The 18,305-nt window shown below is 41.9% G+C and overlaps 4 protein-coding genes across 4 annotated transcripts; 1 reads left to right on the top strand and 3 right to left on the bottom strand.

Moving 5' to 3' along the window:
* Positions 1-608: 608 nt before the first annotated feature.
* On the bottom strand, positions 609-1,519 carry BDB00DRAFT_96489 (uncharacterized protein). Its single transcript, XM_053129774.1, has 2 exons — positions 1,181-1,519; positions 609-1,058 (listed from the first exon to the last, which is right to left on the bottom strand). The coding sequence occupies exons 1-2, from the start codon at positions 1,429-1,431 to the stop codon at positions 842-844; spliced, it is 468 nt and encodes a 155-aa protein (XP_052973983.1). The 5' UTR covers positions 1,432-1,519; the 3' UTR covers positions 609-841.
* A 326-nt stretch (positions 1,520-1,845) lies between these two features.
* Positions 1,846-4,522, bottom strand: BDB00DRAFT_885115 (Dolichyl-phosphate-mannose-protein mannosyltransferase-domain-containing protein; the record flags this gene model as incomplete). Its single annotated transcript, XM_053128385.1, has 11 exons — positions 1,846-1,991; positions 2,097-2,368; positions 2,441-2,642; positions 2,807-2,902; positions 2,966-3,149; positions 3,235-3,394; positions 3,511-3,619; positions 3,739-3,890; positions 3,993-4,069; positions 4,141-4,216; positions 4,371-4,522. The coding sequence occupies 11 exons, from the start codon at positions 4,520-4,522 to the stop codon at positions 1,846-1,848; spliced, it is 1,626 nt and encodes a 541-aa protein (XP_052973982.1).
* A 798-nt stretch (positions 4,523-5,320) lies between these two features.
* Positions 5,321-7,611, bottom strand: BDB00DRAFT_878226 (uncharacterized protein; the record flags this gene model as incomplete). Its single annotated transcript, XM_053127712.1, has 2 exons — positions 5,321-5,634; positions 5,700-7,611. The coding sequence occupies 2 exons, from the start codon at positions 7,609-7,611 to the stop codon at positions 5,321-5,323; spliced, it is 2,226 nt and encodes a 741-aa protein (XP_052973981.1).
* An 8,133-nt stretch (positions 7,612-15,744) lies between these two features.
* On the top strand, positions 15,745-17,734 carry BDB00DRAFT_947874 (major facilitator superfamily domain-containing protein; the record flags this gene model as incomplete). The annotated part of the gene is made up of 6 exons (XM_053129540.1): positions 15,745-15,930; positions 16,042-16,178; positions 16,359-16,389; positions 16,759-17,059; positions 17,245-17,343; positions 17,438-17,734. 6 exons carry the CDS (start codon positions 15,745-15,747, stop codon positions 17,674-17,676), a joined length of 993 nt encoding a protein of 330 aa, XP_052973980.1. The 3' UTR covers positions 17,677-17,734.
* Between the last annotated feature and the right edge of the window lie 571 nt (positions 17,735-18,305).

The following is an 18,305-nucleotide window of genomic DNA, read 5'->3' as shown; positions in this document are numbered from 1 at the left end:
ACATATACACAAAAAAAAAGAGAAAAAAAAAACAAGGTGATCTTGGTTGGTTTCTTATTTTCCTCGAGATGATATATATATATATATATATATATATCGTTGTTGTTGTTGTTGGTAGTGGTTCGTGTGGTGTATTTGGGTAAGTTTATGGCTTGCCTCCAGTCTGGCCGTAGACAAAAGTAGAGAAGCACCAACAAGAAAAGATCAAAAGCAGTAAGGCGTTGTGGGTGAGTATCATGCTATTTTCTCGCGCTCAAAAGATTCGTGTATGTTTGTGTGTGTGTGTCTGTATATTGTGTTGCCCGCGTAGTTCCCCGGTTGATAATGTTAGTGTATGGTGAAACAAGGGCTCCCGAAAAGAATAAAGAGGTGGATGCTGAAGAAGGAGGAAGGAATGGCAAGGGTAAAGGGAAGGATGGAAGGGGGGGGAGACTTGTCTATCTTCTTTTGTTCTCTTCTCCCTGTTGTTCCAGCAAGTAAAGAAGCAAAGTATAAAGAAGAATAGCAATTGTCAATGCTCGGTAGAGAAAGAGTTATCAAGAAGGAAAGAAAGAGAGAAGAGAAGAGAGAAGAGAAGAGAGAAAGGAGTTGCGAAATAAAAAAGAAACGACGGAAATGAGCTTCATCTCTTGTGTGATACTCCTCTTTCTTTCTCTCTTTCTTTCTCGAAAGTCTCTTGCCCGTTTCGTAGTGCGGACATTTGATTTCCTTGCAACTTCATTTCCTCTAGGTTGCACAGACGAGCTCTGCTTTTTAATTTAAGGTAGTGTGTAAAATGTGTATACTAGTATACGATGCTATGGGGCTAAAGAGAGTAGTGATGGGTAAATAGTATGACTTTCTATGATGACGACGGCGATGCGTCGTCGATAGTGGAATCGACATTGTTCTTTGCAACTGCGTCGGACACGATATTGGCGAGTTCGCCCACTTCAGGTGGCAGTTCTCTATCCTGGGCTGCTGCGAAATAAGACTTGATTGCGTTTTGCATCTTGCCGATAGGATTACCGGGGATCTCGTTGTTGTTGTTATAGTATTGCGAATAATTATCCTGGAATCTACACATTGCCAATCGTTCGTTAGAATGTCTTTTCAACACCAACAGCTAACCCAAAACCAATGCCTCTCTCACAGTAATGGTAAGGAGTGGTGGTAGTACGCGCTAAGAAAGGTCACTTACTGAACACAATCAAAATCCCAAGTAGAACGCCACTTGTGTGCACCACAGGCCGACTTTGTCCACGGCTCACCATACGTGATCGGTATGAATTGACGATACACAGTGACAAAGCATAGCACGGTGACGATGGCGGCGATGATGCGCTTCTTGTTCTTGAGCCGGACAGTAAGGAGATCAAAGCTGACGCCAAAGACAAGAATGGAAAAGTAAAGTGCCGGCATGTAATGATGCAGGAACAATTGGCGGCCCATCAAGAAAAATGGGAAATAGTGCAATGCCCAACCCACGAGGAAAAAGCCTGCTGATTCATCATAGAATCTCCGCAATCCTTTTTGTTAGAAAAATTAACACTTTTTGAGTTAGCAAATAAGTAAAATGATGAAAAATGATCTGCGCTGCGCGGTTTTATCTTTTTTTCTACCTCCTAATTTGAAATGAATCCCTCTCTTGTCCAGCAATAAGAAGGTCAGCCGGAAAATCATATATGCTGCAAGCGATGCGGCTGCTGCCCAGTATATCAAAGGGTTGCCGAGGAGATAGAGGTGTCGATGGTCTTTGCCCCAAAAGTTGATACCGCGTCTTAGCAGTGGCCATGACTTTAGAATGAAAGAGTTTTGTGTAAATAATAATGTTTCAGATCTATACACGTTAGCATGGAAATTGAATTAATTGCGCGTTACCTCGGGGCGTGAATCGTATGGATGGGATGCAGTCAAGCCCTTGTTCACGTCCCACATTACTTTGTTCAGTTCGAGAAACTTGGACAAGAAGCCAGGACGACGGTAGTTGACCTTTTCTGCATCGGCAGGCACTAGGATGTGTTCAAAAACATTTATAATTTAATCCATGTGTGTCAAGGTAGTAGGCCCCCTGTTACAGGGGGGGGGTGTGAATCCCTACAAGATAAAGCACTTACATTGCTCATTCTCGGTGGATTCAATGTACCACATGGTCTTTGGAAGCTTGCCGTTATTGATACAGGTTACTTCCTGCTGACCCCATCCCCAATCAGGAAGTTTGACAGAATGTGAGAAAAGCGCACAGTTGCGCAAAACGTGCACAAGCCGGAATTTGGAGTGCAAGGTGCGTAGTCTCTCTTTGGAATCAGGATCACGCTTATCATGATCGACAATTTCGACGCGCCAATAGTCGTTGGCATCACCGTCAAAGCCTGGGAAACCATATGCGCTATACAGAACGTTTGCTAAAAAGTTCACAAGATGGGAAAGGCTATTACTACGAGCTACTTGTCTATCCTACCTGACTTCATTGTGATACTCGAGGTCTGTCACCGGAGGTCGATGGTCATGGGAATGCAGTCGCTTGTTCGACTCTGGATGTACCAAACGCACGACATCACCATGCTTCACGTATTCAATCCCAGTAGCTTCCTCAGACTCCTTTTTATAGATCGTCCACCAGTTGTTAGTATCGCGGTGCGGATAGAGCGTTACTTGTTGCTCTATTTAGAGAAATAAAACAGTGTCATATTAATAAAGACCCATTTTTAGTGTTATTTTTCTTCTTTTGTGCTGCTCCCCACGTAACAGCCAACACTCACAACCTTATTGCCCCCCGAACGTTCGGATTCAGACACACACAAAAAAAAAAAAAGTTTATACTCACGTTTGCTTCCACTGGGATAGTTGTGAGGATGAGAGTGTAGATAACCACCACGTGTGGCCATATGCCGTATATAAACCTTGGATCCATATGCAACATCTAAAATAGATCCTTAATTTTTTAGCGTCATCTCCTTTTTCTTCCTGTTTTACTTTATTTTACCAATGGGAGTATCCGCCAACTTGTGTCCTGCCAACGTTTGTTGAAACTCGGGCGACATGAACCCATTGCCCTCACCGCTGTTTGGTAACGAATGGAAATGAATACTGAACATGATCATATATGTGATGATGGGGATAGCTATCAAACATACAGCACGCGCACCAAAATGACGTGCAAAGACAGGCTATAGATTGAAAAAAAAACCGTTTTCGCTGTAAATACAGACTCGGTCTTTTGCACGCAACACACACACACACGTTGGTACTTACGATAGGAGTCCGTGTATCTCCCCAGATTTCCCAAAGGTTCTTCATGGTGGAAACGCCCACGGTAGCGATTGTGAATAAGCCCACCCATTTACAGCTTACGGTCAGACCCAGTCCAAGTCCAGTAAGTGCCAGCCAGAAATACCACCAAAATTGGAACGGTCTGTTGTCAACACCCCCCATCATAAACAACAGGAAAGAAATAAGATATCCAAATTCTTTTCTTTCAGCGATCACAATGTGCTCCTTGTATCAGATAAAATAAAGGTGTTTACGTACCGATTTTTTTGATTATAAAAGTTGATCCACACCAGTGTGGTTGCTGCAGTAAATGACAAAAGGATAGGGTCGAGAAGGATGTGACGATTGTTGGTAATAAGGCCGTTTTCTTTGAAAAAAAAAGACATGCTTGTCAGCTGAATGCGCTTATGGAAGGACTTGCTGTTCCTCTCTCCCAACTATTAAAACACACAATGACATGTTTTCTCTCTTTTTTTTTTTTTTTACCATAGCAGACCATCAAGGCTGCAACAACACCCGCTGCGACAGAATGACCGGCGGACCTCAAGGTCCAATAGGCGATGGGTACAGTCAATATACCATTCAATGCACAAAATACGCGAATGGGGACGTATGGCACACCAGGTTCAAGATAATCTCTGGAAAGAGTCACATACAATGCGTGTGTGTCAGTCAATCCCTGCACGACATCAAGCAATCCACTGCTAGCTCAGAGGTAGGGCCATTCTTAGATACTTTACTTTCCAATATCCTTAAAGTCAAAGGATCCATCAAATCCAAATGATTTCGCGACTAAGGCAATCAACATCTTTGCCAGCTATACAAATTACATGGAGCCACGTCAATAAATATGACTCTTCTTGTCATCCCCCTTTCACAAACACTTACTGGTGGATGCACATCCATAAAGAACCGAGTTTTGATATATTTACTAGCAAAACCACCAAAGTGTACTTCATCAAAACTAGGGTATAGTATTTGTAGAAAATCGTCAGTTCTCTCTCTCTGTCTCGCAATGCCATCCTGTTGAACCTCGACTCACTGACTGACTGACCCCATTGACATTTTTCTTTTCTCCCTCTCTCTCCTCTTTGAGATAAAAAAGACCTCATACTTACACGACCGAACTAGGTTGACTTATCTTCCACAGCCGGATATAACAAGCCCACAGCGTCAACGCAATACTAATACGCCAATCCTTTTTGCGTGCCTGTGTTTCTGCCAACGAACGTTTCTGTCGAGCTTTCAAAACTTTGGAATCATAATCCATGGATAAATCAATATCGTCGTCTTGGTAATAGCTGTAGCCATCCAATGGTTTTCTGGAATTGTGTTGTTGTTGTTGTTGTTGGTTGTTGTGGGTACGTTGTCGAAACATGTCAGACGATCGTGCTGTTGTCCGACTGTTATTGCTGCTGTCTTCATGTATGACGAGTGGTGTGTGGTCTACTACTAATGGAGGGGAAGGGCCGGATGAAACAAAGTTATCGGTAGAAGAAACCGACGCGGGTGGTGGTTGATAGTACGGCAATGGCGAATGCCGACTCGTCATTATGACCTATATTTGCAGAGTGGAAAAAGGTTTGCCTGTTTGTTGTGTGGAGGGGGGGGGGAAATAGACAAGACACCACTTTTTTCTTTCAGTAGATAATATGTAAAAGCGGATTGAATAGCTTGGCTTGCTATTAAAGGTAAGCTCGCATCTGGTCTATTTTAGCTTGAACATGAGAGAAAAACCCAGCAGCTCAGGCCCACAACATATTGGAGTTTCTTCCACAAACAATATCACACACTTTTCTATGTATGATTGGATATGTAACAAGGCGTTTTTTATTATTATTAATATTTCAAGAGAGAAAGATTTCTGTACAGCAAAAAAAAAGAATGGAAAGGGAACGCGAAAAAACAAAAGATGTGTGTGTGTGTGTGTGTGACTCGGGTGGTGAAGGTTAATTTTTGCAAGGTTTTTTCGAGGAAGCTAAAGATACAATCATACATACAAGAAGAACTTTTTTTTTTTTGGTGTGAGAAATTTGCAAAAGATGGTAAGAGCTGGGAGAGTTTGTGTTTACAAGGGTTGAGAGGTTTGTTCTTCCGTTTTGAGACGTTTGTTGGGTGAAGAAGAAGTAGAGGAAGAGGAACCTGCCTCTTCATCATAATTAACATCATCATCGTCATCATCATCTGTGGCTGTATCAGTAGCAGTAGTAGTAGATCTCTTGGATGATGATGATGATGATGATGATGGCTTGTCCGCTTGTTCCGTGAATGCCAATAACGAGTCATAATCGTACACCTGATCTGGGTGTGCTTGGCTCAACTTTTGAAATTGAACCAGTTTGGAATGATGGCGTCGTCGCGCGTTCTGGAACCATGTCGAAACTACATTAAATACATATTAGGTTTGTTTTCTTTTTTCTGTTTTTTAACCCTTTGTGATAACTTACTCTGAACATGCGACTTTTTGGCTTCTTCGGCTAATAGCTCCTTGTGTTCTGGTTCGGGCGTCTTTCCACCGTGTAAGAGATACCAGTTCATGAGCACGCGTGTGGTTTCCCGACTATAGTTTTGGCGCGTTTTTTTGGTGTTACGATGGTAGCTTGAAGAGGAGCAAGTAAATGATCGCCGACTGTTGCCGCTTCCCCTGCTCATGGTGGTAGTGGTAGTAGTCGTTGAGGATGATGTGGATGGTTGTCGTTGGCGTCGTCGTGCAGAGGATGCGATCTCCTCTTCCTCGGCTTCTTCAGGCATCCATGGATCGTCACCATCGTCCTCTTCGTCAGATGATATTTCAATCTTTCGCTTTCGTCTCCGTATGGTCGTTGTGGCAGTAGCAGTAGCAAGAGAAGAAGGAGAAGGATTTACTGTTGTAGTAAAAGTAGTGGCGGTAACTTGTGATGATTGTCGTGATCTGCTTCGGCGACGAGCTACTACTGACACTTGCTGTTCCTCTTCGTTGTCTTTATACTCGTCATCCTCATCTTCGATAACCACGTCTTCGTCTTCTTCATCGTCGTCGTCGTCATCGATGTCGATATATTCTTCTTGATCACCGTAAATTGAAAACAAAGGTTCGTAACGATCGCGCAAGATTTTGACGTACTCCAGGACACATTGCCGGATGGCAGGAAGCAGATCACCACCATCACTCTCGTCATTGTGTTTTAGAATTTCTTTGGCATGCTGATACAATGAAAGCCATTCATGTTCTTTTAAACGTTGCTTAGTATTGATTTGCTCACGGAGATCGGCCAACAATCGATTGAGCGGATGTTGTTGGTGTTGATGTGTGGCAATAGCAGTAGCGTCTTCTTCTTCTTCTTCTTCGTCATCTTCTTCGTAGTCGTACTCGGACTCGATGGAGGAAGAAAAAGATATACCGTGTGTTAAGCGAGCAGGCCAATGAGCAAATACGTCCTCGTCCTGGCAACAAAAGGTCCCTTCCTCGTCTTGATCTTCTTCGTCTTCCTCTTCTTCACCAGAAGAAAAGCACCAGTCCATATCGTCTGTCTTTAGTGCATCATCCTCGTCCGTTGTTATCGATGAGGATAACACAGGAGAACCACTACTGTTACTGCTACTCGGGCTGCTATTGCTGAGGACCTGGGGACAGTATTCCGTGGTAGAGGAAAAACTGGGCTCCTTGGACATGATGAACAAAGAAGGAAGTTCAAGGCTGGTGGCATCGTCCAAAATGTCGCTGGTAGAAACAATGCCCGACGAAGGTGGCAAAAGTGGACTAGCATAGAGAGACTCGGGGGAAAGTGGTAGCTGTTGCTGTTGGCCGATAAGATCTTTTTCCGACGACGACAAAGGTGAGGATAGCGAGAAATCGAGAGGTGTCTTGGGGGATGGTGGCCACATGGCTACTGTGGGAGAACTCGCTGCTGCCGCTGCTGCTGCTGTTGTTGTTGTTGTTATTGTCGCACTGATGCCCATGCTGCTGCTGCTGCTGCTGCTACAGTTACCATTACTGATGCTATTGATCGTCGTTGCGCAACTGCCATATTCGGAAACTCCATAGACAGGTGGTGAAGGTGGGGCGGCGGTAGCACCTGCTCTGTTCCACGGGTAGCCAAGCATCGGATCGTTGTCTTCGGAAGATGTGAACGAGCAAGGTGAGATCTGGCCCTCTGTACTTATGCTGCTATCGGTGTTCTTCGTGCCACACGTAGTAGTGGTGCCGGTAGGGAAAGGTGCTGAAGTCGATGTGACGAGCGAAGGAACTTGGGATGCAGGCACATTACTGTTCCAGTTGGATGAGGAAAACGTGAATGTATGGTATTGTTGTTGTTGTGGGTTACTGGCTCGACAATAGAGCATTTCATCGTTTGAAGAGTAAGTAGGTGCTGCTGCCATGGCTAGTAAAGAGATGGGATGGCGAATATGATATTGGGGGAAAAGAGGATAGATGTAGAGAGAGCGCGCGGTGGAGGGAGAAGCGAAAAAAAAATAAAAAAAAAAACTATGAAAAAGAAGAAGAGAAAAACCGAGGACGCCAATGGCTCTCTTGTATTTTATTTTATATGCAGAGAGCACACACGAATAAGTCAAATGTAAATAAGTGGAGTGGTTTCTGATGATGATGATGATGGAGGAGGAGGAGGGAACTGGACCGCACACACACACACACACACACCATAGAGAGAAAAATACACTTTCTACTTGCCCTCTCCTTCGAAAAGCGATGATGCGTTACACAACACGAAGCCAGATGTATGCCGCGTGTTTTTTTTTTTCTACTGTTCTCTTCTTACTTCCCTCCCCCCCCACGCAATAAGGTTATCCCTTTTATATCCAGCTCTCTTTTTCTTTTTGTCCGTTCCGTCCGAGCTCTCGATATGTATTCGAGCAACAGAAAGAAACAAATGATAAGGTGGTGTGTCTTGGAGCATTGAAGGAATGCATGATTTTGTTTCTCATTTCCTTATCTTCTCGATATTCCCTCTCCCCTAACCCACCCCCCCCTTCTTCCCAAACAACAGTAGGGTGCAGTATAATGCGCAAAAGTCAAAGAAAGAAGCAGTCTAAAGGTTCATGCAACACAAATAACAATAACATTTAAAAAACACGGCAGAGGGAGAAGTAACTCGCGGGGGGGGGGGCGAGAGGCTGTTTGGGCGGGCGCGTGCACGGAGGAAAGACCTATTAACATAGAGGAGGGCTCTCTTATTTTGGGGGTGGGGAAAGGAAGAAGATAGAAGAGAGATCCGGTTTTGTTGACTTGCTCTTCTTCATCTGCACAGAGTTACCAAATATGACAAACCCAATCAGAAACCCGGTGGGCGTCCGTACATTCATCTTCTCTTCTTGCCCTTCCCTCACTCACACTACTACTACTACTACTACTACTATATCCAATGTAGCAACGTACAACGACGCGCCTCTTATCCTACGAGTAGAAAGGAGACATCATCTATGTGGCATGTTCTAACACAGACAGAGAGCACAGTAAAGCAAACAACAGAAATCCGCTCTTTTGTTATATTGCACAACACAACTTGCTGCATAAATGTTCAAAAAAAAAAAAAAAGTCGGAGGAGAAAGACCCCGTTTAGCGTAACGCTCTTGATTTGTTGTGTAACCAGCATGCAATCGATGCGTCATAAGAACTCGAGAGATTCGTTTGTACCTTGCCCCTCTATTGACTTGTTCTCTTTCTCTCGCTCTTTCTTACCGTGGCATTTTTCTATTAGAAGAAAAGAGAACGATAAACAAAGAGAGAGAGAGAGAGAAGCTTTTGGGTGATTGGGCCTGCCTCACCACTTGTCACTCGTTTTGATGCAAAAAAGTTCGGTTTGTGTAACAAACTTGACATGCGAAAAAAAATAATTCTCTTTTTATAAATGGGATCTGCATGTATGTAGCAGAGTTCAACGGCATGTGTGTGAAAATGATAAAGAGTATTATAAAAGGAGCAAGACGCCTTACAGTATGCGCGTTATCTAACCACGTACATACTTTTATGTAATGTAAGGAAGTAGGAGCGTTTTTACAATGATAGTAAATGAGCGCGAAAAATCAAGGGAGAAACTTTCTCATTTAAAAACAAAAAAACTTGTTTAATATGGCGGGTTCCTTTTCCATTCTGTACTGTACAACAATCCCCCCCCCAACAAATCGTAAGGAAGAACCATTGAAAATGGCAGAGCCGAGGGGGAGAGAACGAAGGAACGACGAGTTTGAGTTGTAGCTGTTTGTTTTTTTTAGGGACGCAACACAGACCAAGGGGATCCGCTTTTGAAACACAAACATATAAATTGCGTGTTTCATATGCAAGAATGTGTGCGCGTCAAGGGAGCAGAGGTAGGGGTGCTCGCGGTACGAGAAATCAGAGAGTAAGAGAGAGTGTGAAGGTTATGGAACGGTGACAAAAAGACAACAACACACACACTTCTCTCTTTGCACGTTCTAACAGCTGCATTCGACTCGACTGAAGCACTAAGCTATACACATGATACAATTTTTTTTTTTTTTGTGAAAGCCGGCTCGGATGGATAGACCCGAAGAATGGCAGAACAAAAAAGATAACGCCAAAGAATAAGAAATTCTTGTGTTGCATAGCAACAAAGGCGACAGCTGTGTAACCATAACAACTGGAACCATAACAACTTTTCGTGTTGTTGGCGTTTGCTGCTATGGTTGCTGTTGTTGTTGTTGTTGTGTAATCGCCCTGGGCACATAGCGCCGTCGATCGATACAAGCGGAATGGAAGAAGAATGATGGGCGATTCGCTCTACGCTTCTTTTCTTCTGCTACCCGTCCTCCGACTTCCGAGCCGCACGCCTCTGTCCCTTTTTCTCATGACGTTATATTAGAAGGAGGGATCAGTGCAACGCCAGCCTTTTATTGTTTTTTATTTCCTCGGTGCGTAATCGACGAAGGGAGGGGGGGGGGGACTTTTTTTTTTTGAAAAAAATAATTCTATTAGGAACCCGGTGATTGACAGATCTTGCAATCGAACTACGTTCCTCTCCAAAAAAGTATTCACTCATGTGACATGCTAATTTGAAGGCATTTATGTACACTGCTGTGGAAGTGTAATGTGTGCCATATTGCGCACATCATCATATGAGCATAGTGGTAAACGCTGCTGTTCACAAATTTGTTTCCTTCCAAAACTCAAACAAAACAACAACCCCCATCTTTTATTTTCTTTCAGCGAGATTACTACCATTGTTAGAACGGCGGCGCCACAAAGTAGTAGTAAAAGTTGTGTAAATAACAAACACAATCTAGGGCACGGAACCATTCACATTTCAGGCAATCATAATAGAGTGGGCATGTGGCCTCCAAACAACAATAACAACAATAAAAAAAAACCAGCCCTCAAAAATGGAAAGCCGTCAGTGCGTGCGGCGGGGTTTACGATGATTTCCCTGGGGGAAAGAACTTGTACATGTTGGTGGAATACAAAGCTTCTGCATGGATTGATCGCTCTTTCTTACACTACAATGTCGAGAAAACATCTGCACCGTCATTATCAACATACATGTTTCTTTTGTCTGATAGGACTCGGTACTAACAAACTTTATTTATCTCTTTTTCTGAATATTAATATCATTGCATAGCTCAAACAATGAAAGGATGTGGCTGCTTGATCTACAATGTGCATATCTTACCTCTCCACTATCGTGATCTGTCCGTTTCTCTCCCTGTGTTTTGTTGAATAAGAAGGCGGAGGAGAAACTTTAGGGTTAGAATAAGGCAAGAGATGGAACTAACGATGCACTGCTGTTTTCAATAATATTCCCAGCACTTTTTATATGAATGTAAAGTTCGCTTTCTGAAGAACTCATCACCAGATGAGAGTTACACGCATGGTTTTATGTAAAGAGATAGCCATTCACTATGTAGTGTAGTCATTACTTTATGGTTTCTATTGATGACGCAAAGTAATATATCATGTATCCTATTTAGGCTGTTACGCTTGACCATCATGATTGCTGATTATATAATGTTATATAATGGCGAGTATATCTTAATTTGTAGCTAAAAAGCCAGATTCTAGTTATTTTTGCTTCTTGCATGAATATGAAAAGCTATATGACAGAACTACTCTTCTTTTACGTATCGTAACGACAACCGATAGACGCACCATTATTACACATGAAGAGAGATACTGTATTACACAGCAAACGACCATGGCTTACTGCTGCACACAGAAGGACACAGAAAAACAGCAGCAAACGATGCAACACTATAGGTAATTATGTACTCTACTCTGTACAAGTAACGTCTTACAGTATTGTCAAATAAAAATATGCATGAGCTAGGACCATAACTTGAACCAATATCTCCCCAAACATTGTCACAGCTACTTCGAGCTCGATAAAAAAAGATAGATCGATGTGTGTATCGGTGTCTACCCTGTCACACACTTTCTCTCTCTCTAAGAACAATACGCATAATAGTATAAAGAAAAGCGCAACTCGACGTCCTAGTAGCGTATACGCACCAAGGATTGAGGAGCCCTCATCGAGCGATTCATTGTGTTTAATGAAGCAGGTTAGTTATCCCATAAATATGTACTTTGTCTTGTATGATATGATCACCAAAGGAATAGAAAAAAAAACAAGTCCTTAGCATTTCTTTTTTCATATGAGAATACTATTTCTTTATATTTTGTTACTGTGTTCTGCGAGGGTGGATAAGACAGAATAAGTATGACCTAATACAAGAAAAAGAATATTTGAGCTGGATGTAGAATTCTCTTAAATACACATATTACTAACATGGGTTGGAAAAGTACCTTTAGATCTTTCAGACTAACCATGTTGTTTCCAACAACATGCGTATGTTACATGGTTTGTAGCGTTGTATATCAACGTAGCGTAGATGATGAATGTTTGTTCAAGGGTGATGCGGGATATCGAGAAAATAAAGGCTTAAGAATTTCTTACCTAGTGTATACTAATGGTTTTATATACTTATACGCTTCATTCCTTAGCACTGGAAGATGAGGAACGAAATTGCTGTATAGATCGTCGTTGCTGGTAAATTTTATTTAACATAATTTAGCACATTTTCAGCGTTTGCATAATGATCTTGTTCAATTAAATTGAATATTTGACTCTGTTCCTTCTTCATCTGCCCCAAAAGCCCTGCCAAAACAGGTTTTCTTTGCTAGATACAATAAAAACATGCATCTAGTAGTACCGGCGAAAGGGATAGTGACTTCCGTTAAAGAATCCAGTTTCCAAGCTAAACACCAGCCGCTATTTGCTGTCGCGATGTTCAGACAAACTACACAGTAATATAAGGTTCGCACCAGACGTCAGAAAGATCCTTCGGAAGAGGTGGCAAGTCGTCTGATGTCCATATCATTAGATTACTTTCAATGGTCGGTTTTGTATCTCTAATACAGTACTCGTACAGGTAAGACGCATCTACCTTCCGTCAGCGTTGACTATCACATCACCGTTCGTTGTTTCGGAAAAATGCTCCTGAGACGGAAAGTACATGCACAATTGGCTTTATGTCCCCCCCCCTTCCACCAACCCAAGCCGCATTTCAAGATGGTAAGTCAGGGCGTCTAGATCATATTTTCCATCATCGCCCATTTCGCTCCATAAGCACAGGATGGACGGGGTTTTTTTTTCGGCCAGTTGACCGTAAATTTGGATCACTCAATCTTGGACAGACTGCCCAGAGTCAATGGTTATATTCATGAGGATATCCGCGAAAATTTGAAAACATGCAAACATTCGGCCGTACTCTTCACTGCTCGTCCGTGAATGTTCTAATCACAAGCGTTCGATCTTCTTAATGGTGATGGCTTACAAAGACTGCTTATTTTTTCTAGCATTGATTAAAATGTGGGTGTCGCTATACCAACAAACAATTTCTTTTAGGGTCCATAACCGTTTTTTCCATTCTGGGCTACTTGTCCCAGAACATTGCTTGTCGCTGCTGATTACAGTCGACCTCTCCTAGAATTTCAAGCCGTTAACTTTCAACCCTCTATCAAATAAACAAGAATAGCAAAATATACTATTCCAAGCTGTTTTCGCTAACTTTTGACCCTCATTAATTTCACACATAATTTGGGAATCCACGCTATGAAATTTAACGAGGGCTACTGTACTGCATACGGGCTCTCGACGATAAGCAGTACGTACTTCTGGAATCAGCACCACGGTGCAGTAGACGTTAGTATATGTATTATCATATGCATGTGGTGCATTTCGCTGTGTTTCTCTAAAATACCGTCTTGCTTCATACACATTTAGTCATGCCAGTGATATATGACGCTAAAATCTCTGCAAGGTGCCTTCAAAGTTAATACATTCTTACTTGTCGTATGTTGATGCTTCATTCAAAACTTCTTGACGGAGGATCCAGCGAATACGTTTCAGTCCTTGAGACTGTCGCTTAATAACCATGTGTTTGCCGTCATCGACGCGCCTTGGTTTTTTTTTTTTTTTTTCGCGGTGGTTTGGTCCACGGTCATATCACCCGACTGGTCCCAAGAATACGACGGTGCGGGCACCAACATGAAGCAACCAGAACCAACAGCGATGGACTCCGAAAGGCAATGTACTGATCAAGAGCACCTGATATTATGCAAAACGACGGGGGAAGAAAGAAAGATGAATAGACTTTTTGTTAAGAGTCCCTCTAGGATGCCAGACCACATCATCATATTGTTTCCAAAAGATGCACAAAATATCATGCCTATCATATCAAAAGCATGGCTTGAACGGATAATCAATCGTGCATTTACGTGGAACAAGTTATCAGTTGACGGCACGAAAAAGAATGCACACCTCACTGATGAAGTCCAGTATTTTAGCTTTCATAATGTGCACTTGATGCCTAATACTACGAACATGGAGGTGCGCATAATTCACTTGCAAGATATCAAATAACATTGTTTTAACAAAATCCGTTCACTTGAAATGACAGGTAATAAGAGAGAACACGTGACCTTAAATTTTCTCAGTCTAAAAAAGCTTATGCACCCAAAAAGTCTTGGCGTTTAACCGCATACGATATGTATTTCACAAACAGTACATAAAAGAGAGCTCACGTACCGACTTTTAGCATTTTCTCTCTCTCAGCTGATAATCGGTCCGGCTCCGCACTACAAGGTGTCTTGCTATTTGATTTGAGAGATTGTTCCATTCTTCTTGTAAAGCGACCTTTAGTTCTTCTGTATTTGTGATTGGCGTTTTGCGGTTCCTTCAACTCATTTCAAGGATGTAGTGTAGCCACCTATATAGCAATTAACACCATCTTTTTTGAAAAATAAACTCGCGCCTCGTTCCTCTGATGACTTTATCGAGTGATAGAAGGAAATGATGCGACAGACACTTGGCACACGCGTTTTGGTCGGCTTCGCCATCCATGACAAGTGACTCCAAGCCTTTTGTCCATAAAAGGCAGCCGCAGACCCTGACGGATCCCTTTCCAAACTTTTGTGTTTTTAGGATATGCTTATGGCGGAAGCGCTTGCAAGTCCGTAGTTTCCAACCACACATGGATTCACGACTCTTTAAAACCAGATCACGTTGGTCCACTGATCCAGTGTCCAATCCTTGTATTTTACATGTCCTTAAAAGTCGCTTGACCATGTGTCCTTTACAATATGCTGGCTTACGTGACAGAGAACGCAATTTTAAGCCGCTCATTTTCACTCACTTGATCGCTGTGATTTGAAAGATTTTTAAGGCCTGCATTTGCATAATCAGCCTCGTGGAATCAGTAATGGTCAGTAAGGAAAATAGGGGTCACGGCGTACACTACAGTATAGATTCTAGGTTCCTCATCGAGACCTTGAGGGGTCGCTCCTTTCTTGGTTTGTTTGCCACAGAGACTCTCTCCTTCCATTTGTTGATAGCGTTGTAGACTGTGTTGGGTGTCAAGTCTTTCAGAACCTTCCTGATCTGAAGAACTTCGTCATTCCCTTATAGAGATCAATGTTTTATGCTTGATGCTTTCCAGTAATTCTTTATGTCACTTTTGAGAGGCATTGGTGTTACTAGTTATATTGTTTAAAGACATGTGCACTGTTTTTCTTATCAAGGGAAAATCCCAGATTCTTGGTTGGAAGAGGATAATTATGTGCATTGAAAGCGCCATCACCCTTTGTCTTTGTCTTAATTGAACAAGTAAGTATTTAAGTAAAAGGGTTTATCCCTTTCTTGGGCGAAATATACACATCTTTTCTTTTCTTTCTTCCCCACTTTCATTCTTTCCTCCTATCTTATCATTAACGACTGTTCCTCTGACATCAAGACAAAGTCACTTTTTTAAACGAAACTTGAACTAAAGATCGGCTTGAAATCCACTACACCAAAAAAGATGGAATATGATGAGCACCAACAGAGGGAAGAGAAGCAAGAAAACTACCAATACGTAATACGCAACGAATCACTCAGCCCAAATAGTAACATAAGCCCTGGAATCGATGATGCAGTGATAATTGATAAGAGCAATTACGAATCCCTTAACACACATTGGAGCGCTTGGGTCGTCACCGTCTGTATCATGCTTGTCAATTGCGCCTGTGCGATGATGTGGGTGACTGGTTCCAGTGCACCAAATACGATGGCGGCATGGATGCATGTTGACTTAACCCAACTCAACTGGCTTTCCAATGTTGCTGCCATATCGAATGCAATATTTTCTCTCGTGGCTGCCTATGCATATGAGCGGTTTGGCGTTAAAGTGTGTGTAAGTCCTGTACTTTTAGTCTATATGTGGCTACATGCATATGTCCATCCCGGTGCTCACAGCGGTTGTGCGTTTTGCTCTTCATATTAAATTCTTTTGATCTATTATCAGATTGTCGTAACGGGGTGTATCAATTTTATCGGTTGCTGGATACGATGCTTTGCCATTATAGTTGCCCCTGAAAAACGATATATTCTGGTCATGCTTGGTCAGGTTGTTAGCAGTATTGGCGGACCATTTGTTTACAAGTGAGTTTATATCATATTATCATTATATGTTTCCTTCTAAATATATCCTTTTATTCACCATTAATTAGTGTAGCACCGAAGGTATACATCAAGAAGAATCCAGTTTTTTTACGCATCTCTTTTCACGAGACAGGAATAAATTGGTCAGTTGTTTTGCCTATTATTAATTATAATGTTAAGTTTGTTTCTGTATGGTTTGCTCCAAAACATCGTGTAGTCGCAAACACGCTTATATGTAGGTATCCCAAAAAAAGTTTGGGTTCTGGGGAATCTCAAAGCTAGTAACAACTGCGATGGTGTAGGAAGGGGAAGGAGGGCTTTTTCGATATCGTTATTAAATATTCCATCTTGCGCTATTTTCTGTTTATTTAGCTTTATCCATTGGGATGCTTATAGCACCATTGCTTATGCCAGCACTTGCGGACGAGGTGGATCATGTACCGAGAACGGTATGTCAAAAAAGAAATTCAGATAATGGCAACAAACCATATACCTTCTATAATTTAATCAACAACAGAACTAAATCAATACCACCGTGAATTCTCTAACTGCTACTGTTATTCTGCTCCAAACACATTAGTTAATTATTATTGCGGTCATTGCTACCGTAAGCACAATTCCTGTGATGCTCACACCAAGCAAACCGAAAAATGCACCATCTGTGAGCGCAGACATAGATAGAATGGGTGTGTGGGAAGGATTCAAGACCTTGGCCAAGGACTTTCAGTTTTGGACCATTTGCATTTCAACTGCAGTAAATGTTGGAATGTTTTTTACCATTTGCGTTGTTGTTATTGAAGCGGCGACGCCGTTCGGGTATACCGAGCAACAAAGTGGAATTGCAGCATCTATGCTGATGCTGAGCGGCTTCATTGGCGGCGGTATGATTGGCTACTGGACTGGTAAAACAGCACAGCATTTGATGATAATCAAACTGTTCACACCCATGGTTTGTGGGACTTACGTATTTGTTATCTTCGCAAGTAAGTGTTTATTCAAATACATGCTCCACCCCTTTTTCCCAATTTTGATCTTAACATTGTAACCTTCTGCTGCCTACACATAGTTGTCGAAAATGGATATGGAATACTACTGTGTATCTGCTTTATGATCGGATTTTTCTCTATGGGCCTGTTCCCCGTCCAGCTCGAATATGCTTGTGAAAGTACGTTTGTTAGTAAATAGCGTCAGCAGCTGCTTGTATCAATTGCGCCTGCATATTAATTATGCAACCTGTCCTAACAAACACGTGATGCTAGTTTCTTTCCCGGTTCCTGAGTCCGTATCCTCTAATATAATATGGTCCTTAAGTACAGCATTTATGTTGGTGTTTACTATAGTCACAGACGCTTTACGTGCCGGACCAACTGCATCACCACCAAATAACATGACAATGTCTATGATTGCTACAGCAATTCTTGTTTCTGTCGGATCCATTCCTTGCATTTGGCTGAAAGGTGATATGAAGCGGATGGCGTTCGATAAGCAAACTTTTTAGCAATACTAGTAGCAACAACATCATCTTGTGATCGTAATTCCTGTACTTTTATAGCAACAATAGTATGCCCCGTGGCTCGTCCTTTGCACATACATACAGTAATTGAGTGTCACCCCTCTCCTCCACCTGCAGCATCATCAGCCTCAATTTTTTACCATTGTACATATCACTAACTGTAAAAACAGAAAAGCGTGGTATCAATTTAAGTTGCAGCCAATGCGGTAATATTCTTACATCCTTGCTTATATGAGGCTTGCTTGCACAGTAGATTTTCTCATTTGTTAGCTGAACATCTACAGTTTGACAGTGATTCTCCGTTAATTTCAATACCGTTAACTTTCACCTTCATTCATTTGTAGAACTTGAAGGATAGGTAAGAATGACATACTAAATTTTTCATACCCCCGTTTGTTTCACTTTTAAAGATGCAGAAGAACAAGTTAAATATAAAAAAAGCGGTTCTGTATATTTAAATCTATTAGCTAAAATATTTGAGTGGGAAAAAAGCTATAAGTGTTGTTTTATAACAAAGAGGTGTGTAGCAAGTTCAATAAACTAAAAACTCCAGGACTTGGTCGATTAAAGCATTTATTCGGGCAAAGTGCGTAATTTTGCGATAAGCCAATAAA

The sequence above is a fragment of the Zychaea mexicana genome (assembly GCF_025766255.1).
Source record: "Zychaea mexicana strain RSA 1403 chromosome Unknown BDB00scaffold_129, whole genome shotgun sequence".
Lineage (NCBI taxonomy): Eukaryota > Fungi > Mucoromycota > Mucoromycetes > Mucorales > Lichtheimiaceae > Zychaea > Zychaea mexicana.
Note: the sequence above shows the minus strand (reverse complement) of the source record. Positions and strands in the feature narration are given on the sequence as shown.

What these genes read in the sequence shown, in the direction of transcription:
- BDB00DRAFT_96489 (XM_053129774.1), bottom strand. Translation starts at nt 1,431, where the DNA reads ATGGGCCGCCAATTGTTCCTGCATCATTACATGCCGGCACTTTACTTT. An exon ending in TGGGATTTTGATTGTGTTCA is followed by an intron (nt 1,059 to 1,180) that starts GTAAGTGACCTT and finishes GGCAATGTGTAG; the next exon opens with ATTCCAGGATAATTATTCGC.